Raw genomic sequence first — 25198 nt, forward strand, 5'->3', positions numbered from 1 at the left:
GGAAAAAATACTACAACATTATTGTACATTGTATCATGAGTACCTCTCCTTTATGTTCATTGTATTCAAAAGATTGACATGTTGAGTCAAAATGGCTACGACGCTTTTGATTGGAAGGTCAGTCAATGTCTTAAAGCTAGAAGGTTGCACCAATAAGTCTCTGATATGGCATCCTTTGCATTCTGCCCTTGTTGACAGACGTGAACATTCCAGTAAAATACACTTTGGTTTCCTGACTTGAAAACTCTGATTAATTCAAGTTGGAACCATCAATGAGACGCATGAGCTATTCTAGTTGATCCTGTTGTCTTGGAAATGATTGAAAACTGAAAATCGTGTAGAGTAAATTACATTCCTGATACTCCACACCTAGAACTTGGATCATCTCCTTGGGACTAGAAATCCTGTGAACCTTGTTAGGTGGAGTTCTCAGCACTCTGTTCTTCAGAAATGATTAGCCTGATGGAGCTATGCAATTGATACACCTGTATTTTTTCCCTGTCACCTACGTCATTTGATTCTGAGAGAAAAGCAGGGCATGAACATGGAGGAAAGGAAACAATGCCTAAATATGAGGGACAAACAAGGCTTCCAGATTCACGGGTGCATCCTGATGATTTAAACCGCAGGGGCACATCAGGGTAAGAATCTGCCTCCTTTTCAATATCTTCATCAAAATAATGTGATGAAATGGTGTCTATTTTGAAGTCAGGGGTGTTTACCATGGCCATCTTCAAACTAAAAGGAACTTTGCACCCTTGACTAAACAAATTAGCATCTCCTCTTACACAATCATTTCCATCACCTCTTTCACATCCCAGTGGTGATCACTTTGGTTTGAAATGCTTTGTCGTCTTCAAAACATACACTAGCTAACTCCATCACTCCCTCTGAAAATGAGGAGTACATTATTACGCCTGATCTCTGCCTAGACCAGTCTATGCGCCCCCTATTCTCCCGACGGCTCCATGCCACACCGCCCATATCCCATCAGGCCGTGCTGCAGGACACAGCGGAGGAGGACATGCTGGAGCCTGAGGAGCCGGTGGAGGAGGGACGGCCCTCCTCCGCCCACTTGTTGATGTTGCGGCGCCGGGCGTTCATGAAGAAGTTACTGACGGTGGAGAGCTCCAGGCCAAGCTGTTGGGAGATGGTAACCTGCAGGTCTTTGGCGGGCCGGTGGTTCTCCCTGAAGATGGCCATGAGCGTACGCCGCTGGAGGTCAGTGAACACCAGTCTGGTGCGCTTTGGTCCCTGGTTGCGCTCCAGTTTACTCTGCTCCTGTTCCTTCCGTTTGCAAGCTATAGGCAAACAAATGGTGGATGGGTTAGGGGAGTGAATGTGTGTGGGGACTGTTAACTAAAACAGGCCAGCAGGCTAACTAGGATAAATGGATTAATGGAGAAAAAAAGGATCTGTTGAAAGAAAACAATCTAACTAGGTAACTCTGATGAGATAAAAGTGATGAATCAGCAACATGTTCCCCTGCGCAGGAATCAAGACATTCAGCCTGTCACACCTGATTAAATGCAAGTAGGTGAAGCTGTACTTGGATTAATTAGACAACTACACAAAGCTAATATATCAAACCTTACAGCCCAAAAGAAAAAGACAGAAAATAAATAAGGGAGAATCAACCAGATAAAACAATAAAATAGGTGTTTTCTTTTTTAAGTGGATGTTTGTCAATGTCCTCAATTCCTTTGAATTCTTTATGGTCATACACATCTCAACTATTGACAAGGTTGTGAGCAGTTATGTGGCTGAATCCACTCGAACATCACAGCATGTCCAGCTAAACTGTAACTTAGGCCTTGTCGAACCCAATTCTAACAACAAACGTGTGGATCCTCCTTTTTTATGGAGTCCATTTGGTGTCGAGTTATTGAGCTATCTACTGAGCTGATAGCACCTCTATTTACCCAGGTCTATTTTGCAGTATGTGTGTGCCAATTTCCAGCTAGCATTTAGACTGATGTGTTCTGCTTTACTCAGCTAAAGGTCTGGAGAGGGAAAAATCATAGTAGTGTCACACTGATGAACACAAATATTGTAGCCTTCTACAGCATCATTATGAAACATAGGCCAGAAAGAACTAAGGTGGAGCCAAGCAACCAAGGATTTGTAGAGTATTATCCTGTTAGCCATATCCATTTATTTTATCTGATAGTTAGCATAATACAGTATATAATCAAATGTATTCAGTTGTGTAAAAGGTCCTTACGGAATATTTCCGTAAGAGACTAACTTCTAGTTCAATGCATCGTCTGAAGGAGTTAGACAAATATATCACATTAACCTACACCCTGTCTATCTCAGTTAGCAGTCAATGGTCAAACAGCCTGATTTTTTCCTTTCTTACTGCAGCCAAAATAACATTCCCTTCCGATACAAAAGATCCCAGGGAGAATTCATGCAATTGAAGATAAATAATAAAAGATCTAAGTTACATTAAGTCAGTGTAAAAATGTAAGAAAGGCAGAGCGAGAGAGGATAGATGTAACAAAATGTGTAGGTTGTGCTAAATTCCATTTGAGAATAGACAGGCAGTTCCACATGCATATTTTTATAGACGTCTCTTTCTGTGCATATCCACAGCTAAATCTTTAACCTCCACTGAATTGCAATACAACTGTATGGACTGAAAACTGTACACCCACTGTTGTATTTGTATACAAATCTATCTGCCTCACACTCTCACCCCCCTCATCTCTCTATCTGTCAGCCTTGCCTCCATCTACCTCGTCTTTGCCTTGCCGGACACTTCAACATCATTAGTTTCTCATAAAAGTAATTTACATGAGGCGGAGAGAGTGAGTGATAATCACTTTAGGGGAACTAATTTATTTTCTATTAAAGGGGTTACGTCAGAGGTGAGTGAAACAAGCAGAGTCTGCAGTGCACACTGAGTGTTTGAGGCCCATAAGGGTACTAAGACATATTTGGGCGATTCCTGTAATTACCTAAATGTACGCTTTTAAGACATCTCAATCAGCAGTGTGTGGTTGTTGCTTTTTTGCTGATGATGAGAAAGGTTTTTCTAAGAGTAAGCAGACATTTAATTGATTGGCTCATGTCTGCTTATAGCAAAAGATAGAATACGGAACAATTCTTATGCTTACTGTGTAAGCCAAAGTCTATCCTAAACACATAATGTAAAAGTATAACTGTCCAGCCAAAAACTATACAGCTGCATATTGTACCAGTGCCATCATAAAATAACATTAGATCTTGTTACAAAACTACAGAGTCCCTATAATATGAATAGGATATCAAATTAATCCGTATGCACAAAAAAATTTAAACGCTTGCTGTAATTCACAGTGTGCATTTGCTCCAAATCATTATCCAAAGGAAACACTTGACTCCCTGAAGCACTCTTCTCTCATCACCTTGAGATTAGAAGGCCTGTTAATTTGTAGGCATCCACAGGTAATTAGCATTTCTGAGAGTTATCAAAACATTAAAATACTTTAGGGCAGAGATGTCAGAAACATGTCAATATGACTCAAATTAAAATGTAAAAGAAAATCAAACGGCAACATTTTTCACGGACGTTACATATTCCAGAAGATGGCAGCTATGGAGCATACACTCGCAGCTTCAAAAAGTAATGAAAGAAAGGAAATGATAGTGGTGAATAGCTTGCTTGTACCCTGGATTTATGGGTTGTGCAAGGAGTCAGGGTGTCCTACTCCTCTCTTTTCCTCTCCCCTTCCATCCCGTCCTCTCCTTTCTCCCTTAACGGCGATCATAACGCCAACCATTAAGTAAATGCTTCCTTATGCTGTAATCATGTGTAAAAGGCTTGCAATTACCATGCTATAAATCCCTGGCAGTAGGGCTACTCCTCGAGACATAAATATTCCCCCATAGGCTTCGTATGATCGTGGGAACAGCCCCTAATCATGATGTATGCCCCTGTCTCGTGTTGCTGAAACGTGATCGAAAGCCCTTTCCCTACCCCCCGGCGCCTGAACCCCCACCCTCCTCCTAGTCGACCCCCTCCTGTCTCCCCCCCTCCAGCTCCAGCCCCAGCCCACCCCCTGCTGATTTCTTGGGCCAGGGGCTGATAGAAATTATTGATTAAATCTGTGCAGCTCAGACTCCTCGACCCACAGAGGCTGGTTAACCCCTTTATCACCAGAACGGGTAGCTGGAACAGCCAGATAAAAACAACATTGTTTATTTTGGACCAAGGTTGCGAAAGAGCAATTGTCCTGTTTAATTTTTTTTTTAATGCAGATGTGTTCCGGGACGTAACATTTGAGCTCCAAAAATCTAATGCAACTGTACATGGTGGTGGCTAAGGCTTTGTGGCATTCATCACTGGGGGATGGTGCAGTCACTGAAGCCAAGGCATAAACCACATTGACCTTTCCTATTCATTTAGACCTTTAGTCAAGGGCTTCAGGTATCCTCTTTAAAGTTATATTCCCTAACCCCTTACAACTTAAAGTGGTAAGGCCCCACTGTGTGGTTGTTCTCTTGCACAGTCTCGGACTATTGTCAGATCATCTGATTAACAGGCAGAGGTTGGCTTGGAGATGCATCTTATATAGAGTGCAGTACCAAACACACGAACCAGAATGGAAAAAAAGATGCTGCAGATAAGCATTAGACATAACCTGCTCCATTTAAACGCCTCATCGTGCCTCTGGTAATAAAAATCAAGATGGAATTCCATAATCGGGACCACCATTGAAAGTTTTGCGTAACAATCGCAGAGCCAAAACATCGAAAATACCAATCCTGACTTACACTGAAGGACCTTGCTGAAGGACCTTGTATGTATTTAAGGGAGTGCTGCATTAGGTGGATCATCTTAAAACTTGAGGCGTGAAGCGAAGAACACTTGAGTTATCTTCAGACTGTGGATCACACAGCACTGTGCATTCTAATTCCAGTCTCGATTTGCCGATGCGGTCGAGGTGTGTGTGGGCAAGGCGTGCTGTGCTTTCCCATGGAAATCAATAGAGGCTTGTAATTAAACAAAAGGGGGTTGGCCAGGGGAAAAAAACAACCCCCTTGGAAAGTAGGTTATGTAGAAAAGTGCAGAGCTGTCCAAATTGTGGCTTTGCCAGGAACTAAATATGCAAGTTAGACTGTGTGTGTATGTGTGTATGTGTGTGTGTGTGTGTGTGTGTGTGGGTGTGGGGGGGGGGGGGTTAGCGCACTTTCAATACATTCTCCATGTTGGGCCTTAAATTTTTCATGACTAAGATTGATCCACTTCTTTAATTTTCAACAGTGTGACTAAAATATATTTGTGTCTACTCATACATAAACCAACAGTATTCCAAAAATGTCAAACTGTTATTTAGATAATCCAACCATTAAACTTTTAGCCTATAAAAATAAAGACAAAGGACATCCAAAAATGTTGCTATAATAAAAACTGTAGAATGCTACTGAAACTAGCACCCCATATATACTGTAAATTGAATGCGTTAACGCCTCACCCTAAATCAAGATTTGATTAATCAAATAAACAGCATAAACAACATAAGCTGTTGAATAAAACAATCTCTCCAAACTCTAACAACACTAATCACTCGCAAACTAGACACAGTTTAACATTTTGTCAAATGGAGGATGTACACATGTGCTCAGAGAGCCAAACAATCAAAGATCAATAATTGTGAGGGGATTGCAAGAGTGCACAATCATTACTTATAAACCCTATTGTGCTTTTGGGCTTAATCAGTTGGGTTGCTGACAGATAGTGAAAAACTGTGATTAGCTGTGCTTGCCTACACACACGCACAGCTCACAGACCCCTGCAGTGAACAGAACACTAGCCGACACAGGCAAACACTCCCCTCTGCTCATCTCATATTACTGTGTTCATTTGGATCTCTTTCTAGGACAGACCTCTTCAGCTGCATGTATCAGATGGATTCTCAGTCCCTATGGAATGACAACACTGTAACATAGCACTGTACACTGTGCTATCTTGTCTTCAATGCGTATCCCCCATGAATATCAAATATCAACCAACAGATTAGCCATTGCCTTTTAAGAAGTTCTCTTTTTCCTATCATGAAGCTGCCTCGAAGCTGCATTGACTATTTTCTACAGATTAACAATATATGTGGGTCTCGAGCTTCATGTGTAATAAACGATAACACGAGGGATGTTTCAACATCAAAATAATTGTAATTTTACAGTGACTGCTACAGGGAAGATCTTAAATTAGGAATGATTAACCTATTGCCTGCCAAAGGCTCAGACCTAATTTGTGTCAACTATCTTGCCAACTTTAAACTTCAGTCAAGCATCAAGTAGATATTGCAGAAATCCTTGCAGAAATGTAACATCTATTGACAATGTCCTCTCTGCCCATCGTATGTGATTTTTTTGAATTATTAAATCCCTTACTGCTATCTGTGTAATTCCATAATATTTGCTCTATGGTTCACTTAAGGGAAGGCCAAGTTTCCAGGATTTTTTGAAGGCATAGTAATGGATCTGGCACTGCTAGAACAACGCATAAATGGAAATAGTGTATAAAATTGAAAATCACACAAAGCAACCCCTGTGTGCAAAAACTATGTGTATGGAATGTGTGGAACAATCCTTCTTTTACTGTAAGTTTTGGACATTATATACACACTCAATAAACAATGCTTATTCCTTGAATCTTAAAATGGTGCCCCAGTATGAGTATAGCTTTTACCTCAGCCTAGGATATACTTAATGTCTCTGAGGCTCTGCCCTGAGAAAGATATTGTTTAAGAAATAGTGTATATTATGGATAAAAAACGTGGTGTGAGAAATGCAGTGTGTGTTTTGATTTGGTTGTTTGTTTGTGTTTGCCTGCTGAAGAAAGAGATATATCTCACCCTCCAGTCTCAGAGAGGCCATCCTTTGAAACTCTGGTTCCTGGAGCCATCGGGACATCCTCTTGAAGGTCTCACGGCCAGACTTGAGCTTGCCCCAGGGCTTCGGGTTCCTCAAGAGGTCAGACAGAGTACCCTGTGACCTACAGAGCACCCTTTCTGCAAAGATGGCCTGAGGGATGCTGTACCTCTTCAGCTCAGTGATGATCCTCTGGGCCACATCCCTGGTGTTGATCTCCTCTCCAGCTGCAACTCCACTTCCACCTCCCTGGGAGCTGGGCAGCATGCCCTCACAAGGCGAAGACAAGGAGGAGGACGAGGCGGAGGAGTAGGGGTGCTCCCCTGCCTTGGAAGACTGCTGACTGGGGTGGGGGTGCTGGTAGTGCTGGCTGTAGATGTGAGGGTGGTGGTTGGGTGCATGCTGCTGGGACTCCATCTTGTTTAGCTGATGGCCAAGTGAAGAATCGTTCCCAAGCCCTGGCGGGGACATGTCCCGACCAAAGTCTGCCGTCCGGCAGAAGATGTTTCCACCATGGACCTCATAGCTGCTTGGAAGCATCTGGCCAGGGTTGCCATTGGGGCTGTTTCCCAAGCTGCCATAGCCGTGCATTGGAGTACCCAAGCCAGAGCCTGTGGAAGGTGGGGAGAGGCTTTGTGCCATTGCCAGATCCTTGCCATAGGGGTTGTAGAAGTTGCCGCCAAGGCCTCTGTCCTCGCGCATAAGAGTAAAGCTCCCAATGACGTTGCTGACCGGAAGGCAGGGATGATGGTGGTGGTGATGGTGAAATTTGTCATCGAAGGGCTGCAAGGGAGTAAGGGTGGTGTACGTGCTGCCACAGCTAGACGGAGCGTCGCCTCCATAGCCCAGCGCAGACATGGAGTGGTCGAAGCCTGGAGGTCGGTGCTCGGGCTCCAGGGACATGGAAGGGCCCCCGAGGGACGGCCTGGGGAACGCTGCTGAAAGGTCCCTTGAATGCAGTATAGCCCTGCCATCTTGGCTATGTGCAAGCTCAGAGTGGCTGTGGATGGACATCTCCCCTAGACTTCCATCCATTTTCAATTTGATAAGATTATCTTTTTTGTTCTTATTTGTTCTTTTCACAATTATTTTCTGGCTGGTCCTTCCCCTTTCATGCACAACTATGGATTTATTGATTTCAGAAAAAAAATATTTCCGTGCTTATTGGTGGTTCTTAATTATTTATCTGGTAACTTTAGTGTCAAAGCTCCCTCAAACTCCGGGACATTGAGTGAGTAGAAGATTAAGTAACATCAAAAATCACATTATCTTTGTGCAACAACACACTTGCTTCCCCCTCTTTGATGCCCAATTGAAGTCTTCGATATAATCGTTGTTTTTTTGCCTACAGGAGACAACATAATAGGTTTATGCATTTGTATTGGTCTATACTCGCCATTGAAAGAATAACCAGATTGCAAAGTTGTCATATTTCATTACAAATCATAATTATCATATTGATCACTCTATTCCAAAAGAGAGGGGCAATTGCTCCAATAGCACAAACAAAACATCCATCGTGATGAATGCTATAGTCAGAAATTGCGAGAGTGTATCTACAGAACATGTTTGTCTCATGCAAAGTTCTGAATAAAGGACTTGCGCGCATGCGATGCTTAAGACAAACACGTCAGGCTTGCATGCCTCTCAACGTAAAACAGGCAACGAAAGATGCTCTTCTAAATAAGCGAACATTACGTTTCAACAGTTACAATCATAACATTTAACGGTAAAGTGATGTTTTGATTGTAGCATTCTCACCTTTTTAAACCCTTATCTGAGCGCATTCGAGGTTGTGGTCGGTCCACATCTCTCCGATTGTGTCGCTTGTCTCCGGTCAACCAACCTCTCCGCGCAGTATCATACGATTGGTAATGTATAAAGAGACGTTTATTCTAGGAAAAGCCAAACAATTGGCGATGAGGTAAACGTATTTTTTTGTCCTTTTGTCTTATTTCTACAGTGAAACGTATATCTTTAGCCGTGCTGTTCTTTACCTAGCAGCTATCCTTTTCTTTCATTATCTCGTGAGATTTTCCTCCACCTCTTCCTTCAGCCTGCCACTTCATCGATTTCACCACGAACTCTTTCTCTTCTCTTCCTCCCCCCTCTCCCACTCGCTCCTTTCAGTACGTCACAAGCTTAAAATCTGACAGATGTGCAATGAAATTCCAACTCCAATTAACCCTTTCGCTTCGGCCAACGTCTCTAGGGAGGGGGTTGGGTTTGACCAACGAGGTGAAGACAACCCCTTTCTCACAACCCCAAAGTTAAGCCTTTTTATCTAATAGCATGCAGAGCTTATGAATTATGTGAGCGTGCAAGTCTTGGCCACAGCTGAATTTTAACATTTGCCTCACCTGATTACCCACTACAAATGCATGTGTGTGTGTGTGTGTGTGTAATGCTTCAAAACTGATGTCGTATTGTTCACCTAAAAGTGCCCTCAAATACTGTAACAATTCCCCGTAGCCTACATTGTATCATCTGTAGCCTACTGCAATTAAATGTATTATGCCTCTTGTACTTCTATTATTAAATTTGATATGTATATTTTATTTTAGCATTACTATAGTAATTAGGATTGTCTGACATTTATTAAGGAATGCTATAGGATATTTTGTAACTGTTGTTATTTTATGAGCCATAACAAAAAGTGTAGGCTATTATTCAATTATGAGATTCACAGCAGTGGTTTGTTTAGCTACTGTAAGACATTTATAGGCTACATTTAACATAGGCCTACATAATGTTGCAAGGAGATTAAATGCCTTACATAAAATATCAAAAGAAACAGAAAATGTTTCCCCTCAAAATGTACAGATGTCACCGAAATATAGCCTAGCCTAGGTTAAGTTCCACCCTTAGGTATTGTCAAGTAGGTAACATGCTCGTAATTCATTTAGGTAACCTCTTCATCAGCACTCCACCCACGGTTGAATAGGCCTATTGACAGGAGATTGTGCACTTCAGTCTTAAGTCCCTAAACAATATCAATGAGGTCATTCGTTTAAAAGCGACCTTTTTAAATAAGACACTCAACCTATAGAAAATTCAGCTTTAGCTTTTCATTTAACACAGCACTTAGCCTACTGTAGCCCGCTCGGTGTGTGTGACCGTGTAGATCAGGGATAGGGAGATTTGGGAGTTGAGAGAAGATCTAGTTGATACTTGGCATACTAATCATATCTAACTGTCAGTTTAATTTTCAGAGATGAGCAATTCTAGCGTTTGAAAAAATTCCGTGTGCGGTGTGGGACCGCTGCCTTCCCGGAGCAGATGCTGCCCTATCGATCCGCGCCGCCAAAGCCAGGATGGAGAGATACATGTATGGATAGCAAGTAGCTTGAGGTAAAATGGTCAGCAGCTACAGAGCGAAAATAAGAGGTCTTTTTAGGAGGTCGAGGTGAAAGTTCACCTTCTGTGGTTGGAAAATGTAAGCAGGCACACTGACAGAGTTATCCTTAAACTGCCGACGTGGACTGACTCACCGACTTTAGGATAGGCTACTTCGCTTCATAGTTATTATATAACAATTTAATTAACATGAATAAACAGGCTATTGTAAAATAAATAAATGAATAATCAACAGCTCATATACATCAGTGGTCAGAACCCACAATCCCAATCAATAGGTTGAAAAATGTAATAAATGGGCCTAAATAAATAAATATTTAAAAGATCACTGTCATGCAAACACCAGGCAAGTAAAATGTTGAGTTTGTGAAAACCATTGAATAAAATATAATTTGTAATTATGTTGTTAGAATAAGAATTTCACTGGGATAAAAAAAAGTGTATTCCTGCAATGACCTCTATACCAGACTTCTGTGAGAAGTGCGTTTGAGAGCCACTCTAAAGAAGCGTAACTGCTTCGTCAGGTTTAATATTATGCTTTCATTTAGGGTAGGCCGAGTGATTTAATATGCAGTTGATTTAATTATTTATAGTCTTTGAATTCCCCCAAAACATTACCTATGTAGGCTACCTTGGTGGTGAAAAGGCCCCTAAACAAAAACACTGTAGCCATGGTATCTGCTACTCTGTCTATAGTCTATACGTTTCCTGCAGTAGGCCTATCCTGATATAGTAGGGCCTACTGAATTCAGAAACTTTCTATAGGCCTAAGTCTTGTTTGGCAAACGGAATAGATAGGGCCTACCACACACGCTGAACCTCATACACACATACACATTCCTTTTCAGTCAATAACCGTTGGCTTTCCTGCTGTCAAAACTAAGCTACTTTTTCAATGACTTGAATGATTTTATAATGGCCTTTTACCGTAATGCACAATGATCAGTCTGAATTACGGTTAAAGAGTGGTAGAGCACCTAATTGCCCATCCGTTGTCGGAACAATTTCAGATCATAAAAACACTGCAAATGGAAATCCTATATTGAAAATACTTTCCACGATATACAGTTATTAAGGAAACAGTTGAAAACAGACAAGAGAAAAACGTTTATTTTATTTCAGCGTTTGACATTTATAAAACGTCCTCTAACACGTTGTAAACAAACAATCCATGGCAGCATTCAGACAAGACATACAACAAACACTATACAATTTAACAAAACAACTGGCAGATGTGCAGTAAAGGGCCTATATTCTGAACCTCATTTCGGATAACAAAAGTGAGTTTATACACTAGAATAAAAAATACTTCATGAACTAAGTACTGAACTGTTTTAGATAGGCTGCATAGCCATTGTGTAGTTTGACTGCGTTTCGGGGAATTTGCAGGTAGGCAAATTTGAAAATGTATATATGCGAAATGTAGGTTATTGTCTGAGGTGAGAATCGAGACGTAAAAAAGGTGTGCTCACAGACTGCATTATCGAAATGTTGTAATAAACAGTTTTTGACTTTTTTCAAACTTCAAACGATAGTCTGCTATTTTAATTTTAGAATCATAATTTTATTGATTGACTGTCATATTTGACTGTCAATGGAGGGATAAAACGTTTTCAAAAGATGAAATGTTACTAATATTTGGAAGCCTTTACCACAGCCATGAATTGCCTACTTATTTTCTTTTTCCTCAATCAGTTTGTACAAGACACTCTCATTTTACAAATTCATTGTGTTTTAGCCAAAATCTTGTTGTTTTTTGTTTTGTTTTTAAACTAACTGTGTAATTTATCTAAAAAATATATTTTCCCAAACAACATGCTTGTTAAAATCAGTTTAAGCGTATCACTCTCACCATTTAAAAATACATTACAAATTTAAATCAGAGTAGGCTTACAACTTTAAACGACAAAAGGAGGTAATGTTGGATCGTTTAAAGTCGTTATGTGTATTTTGAGAATCGTCCATTTAGCAGTTCCTTACAATCTAAACTTTCTGAAAAAGTTGAGGCTACAGAGGGGTCTACATTAGTTTGTTGGGACGCATCCACTCCAGTCCAATTGGGTTGCTCAATAACAAATTAGGTAATTGAATAACAGGAATAGCCTACCTTTCTCTTTAGATTGCAGTATACCTTTTAGATTTTTTGAATTGATCGTGTCAGAATAACCGCAAATGAGACACGTTAAAGAGTTTTGGCAAGAATAACTTGTATCGATTTAAATGACCAGCCTTTATGTAGGCCTACACAGGCTACATGAATCAATGAGTTGGTCTATGAATCAGTTATTTACCTTACAGGTCAAAATATCCAACAGGGTACACAGTGCATGTCAGAGCATCTATATGTATGCTGGCGGTTAAAGAAGTGTGGCAAACGCTGTAAAATTGTAGCTTGAGAGATAGGAGACTCACTCAAAATCTTTCATTTTCCATGCTACTGAAATTTTCGATGAAATATCCTCTTGACTCCAAAGGTAATATTTAATTCAAACCTACTACCTGTAACTGCAGGAACAGGCTATTATGTAAAGATTTTCACTCAAAATTCTAATTAATTATTTGATTTTACAAGACCAAGAGAAAGCCTATATTATAAGGCTTGCTGATGTAAACGAAAACGGATATTTGACAGATTTTTGTATTGCTTTAAAAACGATGTAATGGTCATTGGACGGTGTATTTTGTCTTTTTTTTCTTTTGGGGATGTGGGTTTGTGTTTGCGAGTTATCCAGCAATCCAACTATTGTATTGTGTTTGTGTGGTTGTGTGTGTGTTTGTGTGTGTGTGCGCGCGTGTGCATACGTGCAGGAGTGAGATTGAATGACTAAATGCGCGTGCATGTCAATCGATACGATCACATTAAATATGCGTTTGTTTGTGCCAAACTATTTCCCATGTAATAATTTAAATAACGCCTTACTATTATTAGCTGGAATAATTACAGTCTACCTTCTCTATGTTAATGACATTAGTTTATTTCTTGAGCTCCTTACTAATACGAGAGAAAATTGTTAATTTATGCAATGCTGTGCTTTAGGTGTCTTTAAAAGTCAAGAGGTTATGCAAACTTCGGAAAACATTTTTTAATTATTGATGGACTGAAGCTGTTCTGGATTTATAGTTTTACAACGCAACATAATATCTGGACTTTTGGCTGAGAACTTAAATAGCCTGCTGTCATTTTGTTTCTAGCTGAATTTTGAGTCAAATTTGATCGAATATTGATGTACAGTACAGATATTCAGTATCAGAACGCAGGCCTAGTTGTTTTGTTGAAAATTAATTGCATCATATTAATAATGGCTCATTATTGGCTGTTTGTTCTGGTGCTCTTGTGCCCAGTTTGATCTGCTTTGTGACTGGATAGCTGATAAGATACATAGCTACTGTACAGACTGTCAATTGTGGCATACAAACACCTAAATTAATTATCTTATTTCAGTGTTAGAGGTCAAAGCCAGGACTAATTTTAAAACAACCATTGTTTCTTAGATTTGAATAAGAAGAGCATTTGGGGGGGTGGCTATAGCAGAATATTTTGTATCTATACCTCAATTGAAAGCAACAGTATGTGGAGCTATTCGAAAGATATCCACACCCTGCCAGTGCTTATGAAATGTCCTCCCTCTCCCTCCTGCTGTTTTTCTTTGAAACACATTTGTACACACACAGACAAACAGACACACTCACACATACACACACACAAAAATACACGTATAAATACACACACACGCATAGCATCTTAGCGTACTCCTCTACCCACCCCTTTCTCAACCCCCTTGCTTGCCCTCCACACCTTTCAGTCCCACTTGGAATCAAAACCCTTTCCTTAAAAATAAATATCTTTGTAATTCCCTAGGCACGCACGCGTTCCTTAACAATGTATGGCCATTTGCCACTTTGCATTACAAATACCATTTACACAACATCTCCATATTGATTAGTAACATACGTACTGTTCTATTTTCTGTTATGGTAATGAAAGCCTTGCCTCGGCCTGTCAGTGAGAGTGTGTGCATCTCTCCCGGAAGGAGACAGTCAGCCACTCTCAAAGACAGTCAGTCTTTCCCCAGCTCAGTGCTGTCCAGCCAGTGCTAGTGGGGATTTCGAGCCGGTAGGGTTGCTCTCGTCTATTTGCCTGTCAGGTCAGCCCCCTGCCGTATCCATTTTCCCCTCCTCCAGGCTGCAGCCTCGCCTTGTAGCCTCCAAGCTTCTCTCTCCTCTTCTCCAATTACTCCTTGATTTTCTCTTCTTCGTTCTCCGTTTAAATCCTTCCTGCATCCTTTGCTGTAGCTTTTTCTCCCGGCTTGTGGAGAGGCTCCTCTCTATTGGAGCTGCAAATGTGTGTCTTGCTTCTGCCGACCGATTCGCTCTCTCTCCCCTTCTCTCTTTAATCAGCATGTTAATAAGAAAGGTAACTAATCAATACATTCAATGGCCTGGTCTGGCGATTGATACCATCTCATCCACCCCCTTCACTCTCCCCAGGCTTAACACACAGACACACACAAGCACCACACACACACACACTCACACACATAAAAACAAATAGACACACAAAGTTCAAGCACTATACAAGGACCCTCTTTGGTAATTGTAATGGATGATCATTTTCAAACTGTTTAGGGCAAATTTGTCACATCAATCTAATTACCAAGAGTGAAAAGCTCGACTCAATTTGCTTCCACAGTCGTTTTTGTCCTACTCCTTCCTGTCCAAGAACTTGAGCTCTTCATGTCCATAGCCCTTAACTCCATACCCCTTGATTTTTCAGTAGTGGTGGTGGTGTTACAGTTATTTGATTATTTGGGCAGTGAGGTTCACAGAATCCTGAAGGCAGAAAAAGGTTAATCCCAATAGGAATAGAAATGTTTAAGAGAAACATACTTTCACAGCTCAGGGCTTGGAAACTAAGAGTAAAGAAAGAGCACTTTCCCTCACACCAAAGCAAATACATACACACATTCCTCCAACCCCTGATATTATTAATAGAATGGGAAGGGGAGATGCTTCTACCCTCCTCAGGACATGGATTCTAACCCAAGAATAAAAACGCTCTGTGTTTCTACAGGCAGACTTGAGAGACATGGCAGTGGATGAAGGGAAATTCTTCATACAGAGAGAACACAGACACAGTTACAATGCAAGGTGGCCTTTTAAGGCCGCCTGCATGGGCTCCCCTATCTGACCTTAACCCAGTGTGGTTTTGCCTTCTGGTAAGTTCTCTGCTCAGCCAAAAGTGATGTAGATCCTTTTACATTTGCCAGTGGTTTTATTTTTCCCCTTGTTGGTCCTCCATATCATTTTACCGTCTCACAATGAACGATCAATATGTACAAAAAATTCAAAGGCATCTAATATTTTATATATTGTATAATGTAGATCATTGTTTGTTTGTTAGTTTACATCACATTTATGGATCACAATATTGTTTTGTGATTTCAATCAACATTTTAGGCAACACTGATTACAACACTGGTGAGCCATCACCAGTCATCAATGGTGATCTTGAAAGAAAGTATGGAATTTGAGTTTAAAAAAAGTGTATAGTTTTGTGTGCATTGCATTAAAATGAGAATTATTTTTCTTTTTAAAGGATCTTTAAAGTTTGCTCTTCTGAGGTCTGGTAAATCATAGTATTTGAGACAATGGAAATCTGAAAAAAGGTTCAAATTGAAAGTATAACTGGCATGTTTGCCAACTACATATGTTCTAACCTTGGTGAGTGGTATTTTCAAAGCATTGCACAATGCTGGACATACTGTCCCTTCGAAGGACTGTTACCAATTGCTTCAGACTTCAATACTATGTTTACTCTTCAATATATATAGTCAATATAGACTATATATGTTGGTAGAATCCTTTTTCTCAATGGTGTGTGATGAGAGAACGCACACTTAACCTGAAACTGAAATAATCCTCTCTTAAACAAATATTGTATAGGCAATATGTTTTATGTGCCTCAGCCATGTTGACATTTCTTATTTGGTGGTTTGAATATGTTTCACAAAATTTACAGTACAGTACATTGCATTTCATATTCAGTTGATTTCAGCATTATTTAAAACAATTTCCGCATATCACTACCTGATTCCACTAAAGTATTCGATTACTTCTCTTTTTCTGTGACAAATGTATGTGTATCTCCCTACAGCCCAAGGTCCAGTTTCTCTGCATTATCTGCATGTCCAATGCGTCCCGGGGGAGTTTAGAATGACCACTGGCCCTGTTGACCCTCAGCTCCGCTGTCACCCTTCATCACCCCCTTCTCCATCCTGGATGGTGTGGTCACCTAGCAACAGGGCCAGGGTTCGCGGCTCATGGACCAGAGGCTATTGGGAAATCAATCGATACACCTCGGACGAACCTCGCTCAGGCTCTCCTCCCTTCCCCCCTCCCTTTCTCCCAACCTTTTCCCCTCCCCCCTGTTGTGGCCAAATGTAGACGATGCAGTTCTCAATGTTCCACACCTCGCTCTTTAAGCATATGCTGTTACAGGATAAGAAATGCCTGTGCTTGCCAAGGGCCTCTGACTTAAGTGCTGATGTATCTATGCTGTCAAGAAGCCTCCATTTTAACCAATGTTTGGAGTGAGAGGTGGAGGAGAGAAAATTAATCAAATATCAAAGCAGGATCCTTTTGCTTTTCTTTCTGTGTCTGTCTGCTTGCCAGAGGTGTGTACAGGAATTGAAGAAAGCAGTGGTGCAAGATCGTGTACACATGTATCGTGTGCAATTGAGCAATTGTGAAAGCAACATCTAACCATCTGAAGACATCTGTTGTATTTCACGTATGAATCAAATTAGTTACACAAAGATCCATTTCAGCACAAACACTTATTGAATTTTCAGAATCCAGATTTAATAGGTGCTACCATATGTACTGCAGAGCAAAACAGACACCTTTATCAGAACCTCTATTTATTACGGAGGTCCCCTAACCTTTACAATCAGGAATGGGTCAGCAATGAGCTTTGATGCTATCTAGGCATGTTGTAAGGATGAGAATGAAAACCTTTTACAATTGAAGACAAAATGGTGTATTACAGGGGAAGGATGCAGTGGTTTGAGGATTATGGGTAAGGTTGTGGTGACTCATCTCAGTTCATCTCTTTCTCTCGATCAAATCCATCAAACTGAATGGTCGGCTAAGCAAAATCTGTCTATATGGGCTGAGTTACTTCCATGCACATTTTTTTATCAATTCGTCATCTCACCAGCAAACCAACTGAACTTTTTGAAACAGATTTTTTTTTTTTTTTGCGCCATTTCTTGTTTTTAACCTGAAGCACTGAGATTTTTAGCAAAATATAAAGTGCATTATAAATATTATTATTATGAACTGATAGTTAAGAGTGAACAAGATTTCTTCAGTGTTTTTTCCCTCCTCTCTCCTGTTAGACATGTTACTTTGTCTTCTCAGAGGATTTAGGTGGGATACTGTGTTGATTTTTGGGCAGCTCAGAAATCCCGGGATCCTTATTATGAAAGTGGACACACACAAAAGAGTTTCTCTCTCTTTGATTGAAACAGAAACATAAATCATTAAGGAGAACCTAGTATTTAGAGATAAGCATCAAAACATTAAACTTAACGTGTTAGTGGACAGCTGCAATGTTGACCTTTTAGAGTTTCTCTGCAGATTAGAGCCAACAGCTTTCCTGACCTTTGTCGGTGGTCAACCCTGTGATAGGAGGATGCTGCGGCAGGACACCCAGATGGCTGGCCAGCACGTGGCCGGAGGTGGGCCGTGAAATGACCCCCCAGCTGGACACTGTGGCCAGGTCACTGATCTCCAATCCCCCTTTTTTAGAGCCAGCTGCCAGCGGGGACAACACTAATGTTTGAGCCTCCCTCCCCTGACCATCTCTCTCTCTCTCTCTCTCTCTCTCTCTCTCTCTCTCTCTCTCTCTCAGAAGCCAGGCCACTGGAAGTGTCCAGCTGCCCCCTTTTCCACTGGTATTTCACTGGACACCAGAGAGCCTGCAGGGGTAGTGGTGAGTCGGGAGGGGGAGCGAGGGAGGCCCCTGAAAAGAGAATAGGGCAGATGAGTGTGATAAGCACAAGAATGAGGCAAAGACCAAAGCATGACAAAACAAAATGAAAATAACCTTTTACAATATCAAGATCCTGTAAACTTGGGAGTGACAGTAGCCTGTAGCCCTTTAAGTGAGCGAGTTCATGTGTCTCTCTCCTTCCCTGGCCAACGTCTGGGCAAGAAAGGCACGTCTTATGAAACTGAGCAGGGACTCTCAAGAATGTCTTTTGCTCAGCAGAAACACATTCCATTTGGATGTCTGCTGCTAATGTGATGCTCTCAAGGATCCCCGGTGCTCTCTGCAGTTCGATGACTTGGCATGGGCCCATCCTGCACAGGGGGAGGTATGCCTCTTCTGGGCTGGAGGCTGGCTGCCTACTGAGAGAGGGGGCTTTTGAGGTTTGGTTGCCTGGAGTAATATCGATAAATCAATAGGACACACGTCACTGCGGGCCTGAGAAGCTACATGAAGCTGTCATTGATCGGCATAAGGTGAAGCGAGGGGTGGGGGGGTGAGTGGGGGGTGAGTGGGGGTTGAATGAACGGAGGTGTTTGGGTGGTAGGGTGTGTGTGTGTTTAAGGATGAGGAGGGGGTTGACACTTGGGCTCCTCACACTGGACCCCCACCCCAAACACACACACACACAAACACAATGAGAGGGGTCAAAGGTCAATGTAGTGGCCAGGAGCCCCTGAGCAACACTGCTGAGCCACGTGCCCCTCAATAGCTCTCTGTCACAGTTCACAAATCAGAGGCAGCCATCGCCTCTGATGTGCTCTCTCTGTTTCTGCACACTGCAGTGATGCTCCCTGATACACTCCTGTACCAGTGGTGGAGCATAGAATCCTGTTGGATAAACAGCTCTAAACATGAGGTCTAAACAGTAAGAAAACAACAACAAAAATGTTAGCGTAACTCAGTTTACAATGATCCATTTTCCTTATTTGTATAATTCATTGTAAATACACAGTTTGTATTTGGATGTCTTGACTATGATTCAACAGCATTTGAAATTATTACAAGATGGGTCAAAATGTGTGGACCAAAATTAATATCATGCAGCAAAATACAGGTTGAATGATTAACAAGGCTCTTCAGGTCTCTGTGTTGTGTACATGCCTTTCTGAAACCGCTATTTCCCTCTCTTCAATGTCAGTGGCCGCAGAATTGTGCAACAGAGCCACTGTAGCAAGCACATACAAGCAATTCTCCAGCGCCCTGCATTTTCAGCAGTAGTTTCGATTGCCGATCAATAAAACAACACATGATCAACACTACCCAGATCATGATATCCATCCCCCTCACTTAGGGCAGTCAGATCCACATAGTGCTATGAGGCTGTAATTCCCTCGTTTCAAAGTGTGAGAAGTTCAATGATGCCCACAAAAGACAGACCAGGGTATTCTGACTGGGTGTCAAGTTCTCTTGACATTATGTCTGGCTTGGTTGCACCATTTTGATCTTTCATGCTGACCGAGTGGAGAGCCAAGGCAATCCTTCCACCACTCCCTCTCTCTCTCTCTCTCTCTCTCTCTCTCTCTCTCTCTCTCTCTCTCTCTCTCTCTCTCTCTCTCTCTCTTTTTTTCTCCGCCCCACATATTTCTTTGCTTGCTCCCTGGCCTAGCCTGTACAGTTGCTCATGGTGAGCTAATGGCCAGCACATTGATCATGCTTGCTCGACCTCTAAATTGGGGTCAACCACAAAAGAGGCCCTCTCCAATGTCAGGAAACAACTGCTGTCATCTGTGCATGTTTTTCAAAAATAATTTCTTCAGTTTTGGCTCAACATATTTCCTAAAATTATGAATGGTGGCATATTTGTTTACCTCTCTCATGGATTATTACTCCTACCCCATCTCTCTTTTTTTCTCTATAAAAAAATAATCTTTTTATTTTCCCAATGATTCTTATAACATTACACTATGAACCAAGGACTTTATTTACTAATACTTTAATTATAACCGTAGGCATGCTATATGGAAGAGACAGGTATAAAATACATGACAGCCTCTGTCCTCACTGCCTGCGAGTTTCCATGGAAACGGCTGATAGAGTATGTTATCGATCGCTGTGTCCAGTCGGAATTGTGTAGCCCCCTGAACCGACTTTTTTTCTGCAGTGATGGGCGTGGATCAATATCCCGATATTGTATGCTTTTCTCGCCTTCCGTCCTCCATAATAGCAAAACGAGAGAAAAAAATAATTGGAAAATGTAAGATATAGTATTTTAGTCGAATTTTTATGGTAAAAAAAAAGACTTAAATTAGATGGCATAAAAAGCAGAATGTATTTGCAGCGCTCCAGGATCTTAGCGACAGCGTTGGGAAACGTTGTTAAAGAAAAGGAACGCGCGATTCCAAGGCCTTTAGCATTCTTTGTCATTCTGTCACTGTCATTCCCAAATCAAATGCTAGCAATTGAGGCACAGTGTTTTGTAACGGCACAAGTGGTCTATAATTTGTATCCATTTATTCAAATTTCTCTATTCCCTATTATTCGAATAAATATTGTCAAGCAACCGTTATAGGACAGCCAATTCATTTCTTTTTAAAGTAATGGTGTGAAAGGAACCGCAGCAGACCGGGGGGAGCTCGTTTAAATCTCGCCTGAGGGATCCCCCAAGCTAGGGGTCATGGTTGAAGTCATGGAGCGCCGGATTTAAAGGTGGGCGCTCCTCAAGGTGTCTCTGTCGCCCCGAGGCACGGTCATCACAATTCCTAGAGAGGCTGGAAATGAAAGTATACTGAGGACAAAGGCTTTTGGACACTTCTGGAGAAATTAGCCGAGGAGCAAGTGATGGTAAACCACCATCTTCTTCAACAAGAAGTCAATGCTCTCTCCAAGGTTCTTTGCCAGGTTTGTATAACAATTCATCACACTTCCATACATGACCTTCTGATATTCCAATGCAAACGATTGATAAGGTGATAAGTGTATGGTGCTGTGGTTTTCATAGCTGAAACGATACACCCGGACCTATAACAAGAAAGTAAAGGAACAGTGCATTCATTTTAAAGCAGTCAAGTGGAATTTTAGTGTGTGCTCCGACATGTCACTGTTGGGCCCTATTTTTTTTACAAAAGGTATGAGGTAGGCCTAGAACACATTTTATTTACACTGGCATTGGTAGAGATGTGTGGTTTTACCCTAGTTCATTTTCTCCTTCAACACCACCTGATATAATATACAGTCTCCCCCTCTACACACAGTATGTCAATATGTTTGGTCTTCACTGGGAGGAATGTGCCCTTAGGCTCCCATATGAAATTAGCAGACCAGTCCCATGTTGACTCCTTTCATGCCCCCCACTCTTAATGCTTTGTATGCTATTGCATCAATATTTCAGCCACAATTTAGTTGTAGTTGTGCCACATGTTACAGGTCAATTGTGATGGTGATACTGTGATACTGCAACAGTGTACCTGATCTACTCAATATACGTAACCAAAGATGTTCATGGCTTTGCGTCACATGCCCCTTTCCGTTGAGGATCCAATACCATTTTTCCGGAGCAGTATGTGTTTTACCATAGCACCAAGGTGATACATTTAGCTTCTCAAGGGGCCTAAATTAATCTGTGATTTTACTGGTTGGCCCTAGTAAGATTGGACTTCATTTAAGGGTTTAAAATGATATGTTTTATATATCCTGTGGCTTCAAACAGATCCTAGTGGCAGTGTATGAGGCCAGCCCATCTCCATGGCAGTCTTTCCGCTGATAGCTGTGTTTGGCAAGCCTTGAGGTGGTGTTAGCGCTGTGCGGTGGACTGTTGGAGAAATGGAAATCACCCTGTGTTTGTGCACAGCGGTGGGGAGGAGGGAGCAAGTGGGAAGCAAAGTGTCTGCCCTTGCATCCTGCTGAGATGAAAATCCTATTCAGCCCGAAGAGAAGGAAACAGGAGCAGGGCAGAAGTCAGCATCCACAGGCTTCTTGCATGAGGGAGAGAGAGAAGAGTCAGGGAAGGTAACTTTTTTTTTCCCCTCCAGCCTAGTTGTGTGAAAACGGTCAAAGTATGGGACGGTGAGAAATTCCCCCTGTCTGAACCAAGCATAGTGCAGTATACAAAGTGGTAGCACAGGGGAGACGTTTTCTAGTACTAAAGAAACGTGTCCAGAAATTATGAAATACGGCCTACATTTGAAAATCATATATTTACATATGAGATTGGAAGAGCTTTTTACTTCATGGTATTTGTAGACCTGGCCAACATTAAGACTTTATATTTACAATATGAATATGCTACTAAATACAATTATATGAAAAAAAATTCCTTAATCTAAATGTACCATTCATCTTTTGAAAATGTCTTTGAATAACATTTATCATTTTGTGGGGTATTATTCACTTATTGTACCTGTGCGAGATTCCTTCGGTCAAACTTACCACCATGGAATGTAAAAGGAAATCCAAAGTATTTTAAACAACTGCCTATGCTTATTCACTATACCATTCACAATATCATTGTAAGGATTTGGTCAACATTTGCTCCAGCACTGTAGTGAAAATCTGTTGTAACAGATGTGTCAGCCCAAGTCATCTAACCATCAGCATGCATTTTCTCCTGTCCAGCCTAGGTTCGCTAGCGTATAGGTACAGCAGTCAGTAGTTATTCATCATCCATAATGTTAACGATCACAGCATGTCGATACCAAACCCAGGAGTTAAATGAGTTTGTGCACTCAGCTACGCTTGTGCTCGCGGTTCAAGGTCACCCCCTGCACTCTGACAGCAGGGATGATTCTCAGGATAGGTTAGAAGACCACACATCTCTCCTCAAGGTCAAGTTTGCCACTATTTAGAACAAATAAATACATAAAGCACTCAATCTTGTGAGTGAGTAAAGTACGGGCCAGGACCTTGGCGGGGATAACGTTGGTAACAGCTCGTATATTTTGTCCTTTACTTGTATTTCAGGTTGACGTTAGTCTCATTGACGAGGCCCCTTAGATTTTAAAACCTTCTAATGGTATCGAATGTTACATTTTGCATAGATTTTTTGGGCCATGCACACCATAGTACAAAGGAGTCTTCTGATGAAAATGTTTATTTCTCATTTCGACCTATGACCAGCTGTCGACATTTAAGCTATATGTCCTTAAATACGCTTGCAAATTCACCATAGCCAAAACTGCTTTTCACATATGGATGGAAAAAAAAGAGCTTTGTGTTTGACCAAAGCGGGACAAGACAGCACGCGTGGCGAGAGGATACACTTGATTTGGAGTCAGTTAGCAACTCATGCCTAGCGTCATGGACAATAGGTGAGGGCAAGTGTCTCCCTCCCCTCCCCTTTTTTCTCTCTCTTTGCATGTTTTTCCCCAGAGACACAAGCCGGGGGCTGGGTGCTCTGATGGCCAAGCGTGACATTTAAACCCCTGCCCTCGGATGGCTTTAGGGGAAGAGGGGGTTGGGGGAATGGGAGGGGTGGATGTGTAGAGGTCCATCTGAGCACATAGAGAGACAGAGAAAAAGGGGGTATGTCCAGAAGCTCACCCTGGGACCCCCTTCCACCACCCCAACCCCCCCCCCCCCCCTGTAGAAATCCTTGGTGTCAGAACTTGGGCCCCATTGTGAGCAGGCCAGCAGCTGAAGAAAAGAGCCCTTTTGAGTAAACAATTCAGCTGTCCACTCAGATCACAATAGAAGCACATCCCATTGCTTTGAGCATCTGTTTCAAGTAGGTAGACATCTCCGCTGACCATATACAACCATCAGCTACATCCCTGAATCTGTTAGCTTCCCAAACACCTGCTCGCAGAGACCCTTTTCACATTTCTAATTCAAATCAATAATATGACTCGGTAGTGTCACATACAGGCAATGGTGATTCTGGTGGTCGACTGCATTGTATTCAATTGAAACTAGCTACTGGAAGGTGTCCAGGCACCTGTGTGTGTGTGCTGTTGATTAATGCTATAAAATGCCTTACCATGGTTCATACGCCATTGTATGCAAGTTTTAGTCCTGCATCTTGACATTGTACAGCCAAACATCGCCACCTTGTGGTGAAATTGAGGAACGTACTTCAACAGCAAATTACTACATTGTGTTTTATCGATGGTACTATCTTCACATTAATTTGTGTGGGAAAGTCATTTTTTTTCTTATTTTAAATTGATGTCAGATTTACTGTAAACATATTTATTCAGACATCATCCATTCAAGAGGGGTCAGCCTGATTTGTTTGTTTCATATATATTGTTTTATCTATTTATCTATGGTATATGATAAGAATCCTGTCTTGCTTCTCATGTACATGGTACCACAGGGTTATCCAGTATTCCATACAAGCGTTCATCCGCTCGGAAACATTTGCTGCCCTTCTGGCAAGGTCAAACAGGTCACGGTCTCTGGGATGAATGTCCAGTCCCCCCACTCTTTCTCCTAAATCGCAAACCCCTCTGGGGGCTATAGGCCCTGCAGGCATAATCACAGCACTGTATATGCTGTCAGAGCCACCCTTTAATCAGACCCAGGGATAGACGAGGCTGTCTGTCTGTCTGTCCGCACGTCTTTCTGACGAGGGCTTCCCTGCTGATCATATGGATGGCCCTGGCCTTCTCGTATTGACTCAGGCTCCCTAGTCCTAGCCTTAGATGGGAAGGGAGAAGGGGCCTGTAAAGCAGTCTTGTGTTTGACCAGCTGATTGATCTGTTAACACGAGTGGTTCAATGTGTGTCCCTGAATTTAATTTCTGAATTCATTTTTTTTCCAGACGTGTGTACAGAAATAATGCTGAGAGGGATATACAGTAGGGAGGATCGGATGGTTGAGGTGAAATTAATTGAGACGGGGCTTTTTAGTGCTTATGCTGGATGTGGTTTTGATGTAATCAAGCACTGTATAGTAACTTGAAAAAAATATTTTATTTACATTTGTCTTATGAGTGAATATGGTGATAATTATAGTTATAATAGCTTAATAAATCTATTTTCATCCCAT

General features: G+C 41.6%; 1 protein-coding gene across 1 annotated transcript; it reads right to left on the reverse strand.

Annotated features, from left to right (window-relative positions):
- Window positions 1–990: 990 nt before the first annotated feature.
- onecutl (one cut domain, family member, like) lies at window positions 991–7896 on the reverse strand. Its single transcript, XM_084670603.1, has 2 exons — window positions 6846–7896; window positions 991–1301 (listed from the first exon to the last, which is right to left on the reverse strand). The coding sequence occupies exons 1-2, from the start codon at window positions 7894–7896 to the stop codon at window positions 991–993; spliced, it is 1362 nt and encodes a 453-aa protein (XP_084526729.1).
- Between the last annotated feature and the right edge of the window lie 17302 nt (window positions 7897–25198).

Source organism: Hypomesus nipponensis, chromosome 2, assembly GCF_054491055.1.
Source record: "Hypomesus nipponensis isolate SF chromosome 2, ASM5449105v1, whole genome shotgun sequence".
In the NCBI taxonomy this organism is placed as follows: Eukaryota; Metazoa; Chordata; class Actinopteri; order Osmeriformes; family Osmeridae; genus Hypomesus; species Hypomesus nipponensis.